The sequence below is a fragment of the Sapajus apella genome, unplaced genomic scaffold (genome assembly GCF_009761245.1).
Source record: "Sapajus apella isolate SASKATOON/1434 unplaced genomic scaffold, GSC_monkey_1.0 scaffold10, whole genome shotgun sequence".
NCBI classification, from domain to species: Eukaryota; Metazoa; Chordata; class Mammalia; order Primates; family Cebidae; genus Sapajus; species Sapajus apella.
In genome coordinates this window covers 37969069-37976077 of record NW_022436950.1, presented here as the reverse complement: position 1 = coordinate 37976077, position 7009 = coordinate 37969069, and the positions used below count along the sequence as shown (strand labels likewise).

At 33.6% G+C, this 7009-nt stretch overlaps 1 protein-coding gene across 1 annotated transcript; it reads right to left on the bottom strand.

Annotated features, from left to right (window-relative positions):
• Positions 1 to 301: 301 nt before the first annotated feature.
• LOC116551943 lies at positions 302 to 6033 on the bottom strand. Its single transcript, XM_032278658.1, has 2 exons — positions 3721 to 6033; positions 302 to 783 (listed from the first exon to the last, which is right to left on the bottom strand). The coding sequence occupies exons 1-2, from the start codon at positions 6007 to 6009 to the stop codon at positions 490 to 492; spliced, it is 2583 nt and encodes an 860-aa protein (XP_032134549.1). The 5' UTR covers positions 6010 to 6033; the 3' UTR covers positions 302 to 489.
• Between the last annotated feature and the right edge of the window lie 976 nt (positions 6034 to 7009).

Here is a 7009-nt window from a genome sequence, read left to right as displayed (position 1 = left end):
TTGCCTTGGCCTCCCAAAATGCTGGGATTGCAGTCATGAGCCATGGCACCTGGCCTGAAGCATATGTTCATAACAAAAGGCTGCACACATTGATAACTGCAAATCACCTGAAAACTAGGTAGAAAGGGATAATTTACAATGTAACAAAGGTTGGAGAATCATATACAAATTGGAGTGATATTATATAGTGGAAAAGGTGTGAAAAACTGAGAAATAAAACTTTGTTAATGAATATAAATTGAATATGTATTTCTGGGTTTGTTCCCTAAGGTTCATGAACAAAAACACATTTAACATCAAATGTGTTTGTTTTCATTTTAATCAAAACAAAATGGTTCTAACAAGATGAAATTTGGTTGCTGACTTCTGTCACACAAAAGAAGAGATCTCCAAACCATTTTGTTAATGGAGAAATGATATTCTGACTGTGCCTCACACATCATTCTGAGTTAAGCACATTTTGTAATATCAAAAATGAGTGAACATTTTTCAATATCCTCTTTTGATTTTTTTTGGCCGCATTTTATGCAATTCATAATCTGATGTATCATTTATGTTAACTAAGCCTGATGAAACCATTTGACGATTTGTAAACTTTCCATTGTAGCCTTCTCTTTCTCGTCGCTTGTTAACCTCTGGAGCAGTATATGGTCTTGCAGAGTTTTTTGCATGATTGTGGATATCATCTGAGCTTTTTCCTGAAAGCCTTGATCTTGATTTTACTTTTTTAAGATGTGTAAGTGAGGTAATGTTATGTAAATCCTCGAATTTATCCGAACAATCCTAAATAATAAAATAAAAGATCAGATTGGTAAATTAGGCTTCTTAAAAGTAGGTTTTAAATATACAAGGACGTCTGACATAGATGGTCAAAAGACAAAAGAAAATAAAAAATTTACAAAGACTAAAGTTTATAATAGCAACAGTTAAAGAATGAAAACAATGACTGTTTCTTAGGCAGTCTCTAAATTCAGACCCTACACCTGATGCCTTCCATTAGATACTGTGCTAGAAACCATGCTTTAAAGATATTTTACTGTTACAAAGATTTGTTATTTCAAAAGATATTTTAGATAAGAAGCTGGAAACCCAAAAAACTTGAGAGCAGTCTTCAAGGGTCAGACTTCTAGACGATGCTGGCCAGACTACTTTGTGATTTCTCTCCACCAAAATCTCTCTCCCCTGATCCCAAATATAAATTATGAACTCTTATATTTTACTTTTTATATCATCCAAACTTTAACCTTCTTTAGTTAACTTTTATACGTGCAGAGAGAGAGAGAGAGAGTGCTGCATCCAAGAATATGATTGTAATGTTTACATTAAAAGGAATAAAATTACATGTATACTCTGAGTAAACAAGTAAAACATTCAGTAAAATAGCTGGAAAGATATATACCATAATAAATAATTTTTAAAATTTTCTATAAGATAGCTATATTTTATAATAAAAGTAATTTACAAGTAACCCTAAAAAGGTATGAATCTATTAGTTATCCTCAAATTAGAGTAAACAATTTCCTCAGCAGTTTGAGCAGCTCATCCCATAACACTTTGCAAAGATAGCCACACCAAGAACATGGGTTGCTTTGATTTGAACACAGGTGGGAATGCATTAATAGAATTGGAGGTCAGGGAACGTTGGGCAGGACTAAAAAGAATTAGGGCAGTCAGAAAAAGATTTACAAAAAAGAATGTACAAGGAATCTAAAGATAAATTCTATCTATTTCACATTTTTGCCTGAGTTTGGAGAAGGCAAGAAAACATTCTTCCTCTTCCCCCTTATGTACACAGGACAATTAGGTAAGCCACAACTAGAGAATTTATGTTAGTGAGTAATATATAATTTCCCTTCACAGCTGATATAACTGATTACTGGAGACCCAGGTCACTGGTCACTTTTCTAAGTGCTCCTACCACTCAATTTCTCTCTCTTCTGTCTTGATTCCTTTGGGAGATTCCTGGATTTTAGAAAATCAGATGAGTAAGTCGTTCTGATCATCTGAGAAATGCCCTCTTACCACTTAATTATCTATTGTCAACTTCACTAGAAAGTTTAGAAACAGCTGGTTTAACTGAGAAATAAAAATAACTCTATCTCCCTTGCCTGCTCTTAGGACAAGGGTTCTGAGATCTTATATCATTTAACATAAACACAATTTCTTATTTTGCTTGAAAAGTTGTATTAAAGATTCCATTTGTCTAAATTCAGGAAATCCTCTCCAAAAACTATGAACCCATCTTTGACGTTTTTTTCCAAGTGTGTAGATAAATGCATGTATATACACACACACACACTCACCCTTCTCAATACTATTTCTGAATTTAGATAGAAAAATCCAAAATTGAGAGTGTAAGCTGATATTTATACCCTGCCACTATATAGTTAATATTTAGCTGTATAATAGTGTGTATAATATATAGCTATATAATATTTACCCTCCTACTATAAAGCTAATAGTTTGCTTTACTGTGGAAAATTCAAAGCAACTATGCAGAAATAAGATTTTCTCAAAGTAGAATTATGCACATCAAAGTGTCAATTTAATATGAGTTTTACTTACTCATATTTACTTAGGGGTTTTTCCAATTATGGGTCATGCCTGTTATGTATACTAATAGGGAAGACCAGTGATTCAGAAAATTAAAAATCTCTTCCATTCCTAGATTTTAAATTTGCTTTAGAATAATTTCTATAAAATCTTGTCGTAGATTTGCTTCCCTAATTTTTTTTTTTTTTTTTTAGACTCATTTTGCTCTTTTGCCCAGGCTGGAGTACAGTGGTGTGATCTTGGGTCACTGCAACCTCTGCCTCCTGGGTTCAAGCAATTCTCTTGCCTCAGCCTCTCAAGTAGCGGGGATTACAGATGTGCACCACCACACACAGCTAATTTTTGTATTTTTAGTAGAGACAGTTTCACCATGTTGGCCAGGCTGGTCTTGAACTCCTGGCCTCAAGTGATCCACCTGCTTCACCCTCCCAAAGTGCTGGGATTATGGGCGTGAGCCACTCTATTCCTGGCCTCCTAATTGTTTTATGTTAATATTAAAAATATATTTGAATTCTTAAGTTTCTCAGCACATGATGCAGCATGGTGGTGAAAACAGACTAGAAGGTAAATTTTTGCAATTCATAATCCAATGGATTGTAAATTTTGCATATCCCTAATTTTTAGCCAGATAACTGGCATATAGGAGCTTCATATTTATTTAACTGAAACAAAGATAATTCAGCTATGTGGAAAAAAAAACTAATAGTTGTAGTTATATCTCTATGAAAAGAAAATCTCAGCTATGTTTCCACAGTATCTGGCCACAGCCAATGGTTGTACTAATTTTAGTAAGGGCTAAAATCTAGCCAGTTTTCCACAATCAGGGCTGCGTGATCTGGCTCTTGGGTGTCAGCTGGGAGAATATGCCCAGAGGAAGAGGGCACCTTTTTCTAATTCATGTCCCAGACAGTGGAGGGTGGGGGGTGCCACCATTTATTTCATAAAAAGGCAGTAGGTGTGTTAACAGTCCCCCGGATTTTGTGATTGTATTTTGAATCAGGTGAGGTGATATTTAAATTTCAGAGGAATTTTTAAATTGGAGGTCTCTATGTGTTGGGGTAATTAAGGGAATACACACACTTGGATGCAGATATATACACCCTAAAGTAAATTATTTCTAGAACTTTGCCAAACACAGAAGTAGAAGACTTTAAAAAACATTGTTACATGTATAGCGGTTCTTGCAGTCCAGTGAAGCCGTGTCCTTGGAACAGACTTCTTTAGATGAATTCTTGTGGCGGGCAGTGTGGTTGGTAATATCTTGACTATCTTGTTAAATGACTTTTTTGGTCTGGCGACACAGTCTCTTTCTTTTTGGACGTTGGGTTTTAGGTCTTCTCTCTTAAATAATTCTGGGAAGAGGGATGGTTTTGAGTTTTTCTCATCTCCTACAACTTTATATTGGAATGGCTGTATTTCAGGGAACTTGGCACATTTTTCACTGCAAATTTCATCTGGTTTTATATAAAGAGTTTGTATTTCTTTTTCGTATTGTGCAAATGTTACTATGTGTTTTTTATTATTGTTATTATTTCCTTTCAATCTCTGACAATACTGGTCTTCTAATTTTAATTTCTCCCCCGTCTCTGAATTGAAATGAGTTAAGGTGCTAGTTTGCCAGGAAGGGACAGTGAGTCTGTTTAAGTAGTTATCTTCCCTTGGCATTCTGCTGTTAGGAATTCTTGGATACGATGTTAATACTGCTTCAGGTTTTTCCTGAACAGTCCATTTACAGATGTTTATATACTCCTTTCTATCAAGGGACTTCATTTTCAGTGTCCTTTCACACCAAGCTTTTGATTGAGTTATTTTTGATTTACCACCCCAACTATATGGGTCTTGAATCTCTGTTTTATGAACAGAATTTTCTCCTTGAGGAAGCTGCGTGAAACCATGTTCTTTCCTTAGTTTCTTAAGTACTATATCTGTAAGTATTTCTGATGACTTATTTAATGGACTTGCCTGGATATTTTTATTGGAAGAAGCTTGTACTTTTATTAAACTTGGTGTTTTAGCTGCTGCTTTAGGGTAATAACTTTTCCATTCCCTAATTAAAGGTGAATTTTCTTTTAAATTCTGTAAGGGAAAATATTTATTTTCTTTCTCTCCACTCAATTCTATTTCTGTAAGTTTATCTTCAGAAACCATTTGTAAAGAGGTTTGTTGAACAATTCTTGAATATTTATTTTGCTTTTCTGAATGCTTCTCCATAAAGTGATTGTCATATCTAAAAGGTAAATGTGTCTTTATATATTTTAATGGTGTAGAACTAGAATTAAGCAAATTTATATGCTGGCTGATCCCCTCTAATTGCCTTTTTGGCATTAGTCCTGATTTTGAAAGTTTTTCTATAAAAAGTCTCTGGAGGTGTTTGCTTAAATCAGCTTTTAGATTTAATAATTCATTTTCTGATAAAGCTATCAGATAGTTTTGTAGAGGTTTACTTAAAGGATATTTCATATTTATTTCGAACCTTCTACCAAAACTCCCCTTTGAAATATCTTGTTCTAGTTCGGGAAAAGATATTGAGGCACTTTTAGTACTTAGAGAAGATATGTTTGGGTATATAGTCTCAGATTCTGTCTCATTAAATAAACTGCTTTCTGAAATGGTTTTCAGGAAATAGTTTTGAAGAATCTTATTTAAAAAAGATCTTAACTTTATTTCTAAATGTTTATCTATGAAATGGTGATTGAAATTGTTGACAAAAGACATGATTTCTTTCACAGCTTCAGAATATTTCCCCTGAAAAATGTTTGGCCCTTTCCAGTTTGCTTTCTCATTCATCAGATAGAGATTTTGATAGATTTTTGGTAAGTCCTCCTTGGTGATATGTCCTGATTCTGAAAGTCTTTCTACAAGGTAATGCTGGATTTGTTTACTTAATTCAGATTTTAAATTTTTTATTTCTGACTCTGAGAGTTCTTCTAGAAACACATGCAGCTTTGGACTCAAAATAGGTTTTCTGTCTAATTTGTCTGCTTTTTCAAAATTATCTTGGATTTTTTCAAGGTGTTCTGTGTCACTTGTAAAAGGTTGAATTAGTCTTTCTAATTCTTTTTCTGGTTGTCCTCTTCTTTCAGATTGAATATATTTGAAAAAAATATTGAAGATGTTTTTTAAAAAGGATTTTAACATTATTGCATCTGATTCACTATGTTTATCCATTAATGAGCTAGTTAAACTTTCTAGAGTAGAATGGAGATCATTATCATCTTTACCAAGCCTCTGACCATTTCTTGGCACATCTGGTTCTTTATTTGCTATTGAATAATAACTTGAGTCTTGTGGGAACATATTTTGGCCTTCCTGTATAAATTTAGCTGTATGAACAGAAGTAGTGTCTTTGGGAATGATGGATATATTCTGCTTTGAAAGAGGTTCTGTATCGCTTCTGATTTCTGAAAAATACTTTTGGGAATCCTTCAGCTTTCCTTTAGGAGAAGCGATCCTCATACCCAGCAAAGAACTCTTATGGCGTCCTTTATCTAATTCTATCACTTTGATAATCCCAGATTCTAAAAGCGCATCTATAGGAAATGCTTGTATTATTTGGCTTATAACAGATCTGGGCTGTGGGAATTCTATTTCATCAGCATTTTCTTCATGAAATAGAATATGTGATGATAAACTTCTCTTCCAAGGTGTAGGTAATTGATTTTCCAAGTTCATAGGTGTTTCATTTGGCTCTTTCACTTCTATCTCCAATTCTGAGAATGTTGGTGCAGTGAATATTTGCCTCATAATGTAGTCATGTGCAACGCCACTTAAACTTGATTTGGAGTTAGATACTTCATTTATTAAATGTTTCTTTTTGATACTACTCTTTTTTTTAATTGGAAAATCTCTCTCATCAGCTTCAAAGTGTTTTTTAGAGACATATTCTTCTACCTCTGCAGATTTTCCTGGTCTACCTTTTGAAAATGAATCTGCAGGAATATTTTTAATTATTTGACTACCTTCTGAAAGTGAATATTCAGGAATGTTTTTAATTACTTGACCACCTTCTGAAAGTGAATCTGCAAGAATATTTTCAATTATTTGACTACCTTCTGTAAGTGAATATTCAGGAATGTTTTTAATTACTTGACCACCTTCTGAAAGTGAATCTGCAAGAATATTTTCAATTATTTGACTACCTTCTGAAAATGAATCTGCAGGAATATTTCTAATTATTTGACTTAAAGTAGCCTTTGAATTTAAAATGTCTTTTTCTGAAAGCCAGTTGTTTAAATCTTTGTTTTTTCCCAATGTTTTGTCTTCCATACTACTTGATAATTTATTGTGAATGCTTAGAAGTGGAGAACTACTTTTCTCTCTAGCTTCGGTGTTCATACTGACCTCTGGTTTAGAAAATAATTTGTCTGAAAGGTCTTGCAGATTTTTACTTAAAATTGCCTTGAGTTGCATTGATTGTTTTAAATATTCTATATGGGGGGTAAAATTTAAAGACTTC

Excerpts from the sequence above, each read along its gene's own strand:
- LOC116551943 (XM_032278658.1), bottom strand. The coding sequence starts at position 6,009 with ATGAGGATCGCTTCTCCTAAAGGAAAGCTGAAGGATTCCCAAAAGTAT. Across the intron at positions 784-3,720 it reads CTGCAAGAACCGCTATACAT|GATTGTTCGGATAAATTCGA; the intron begins GTAACAATGTTT and ends TTTATTATTTAG.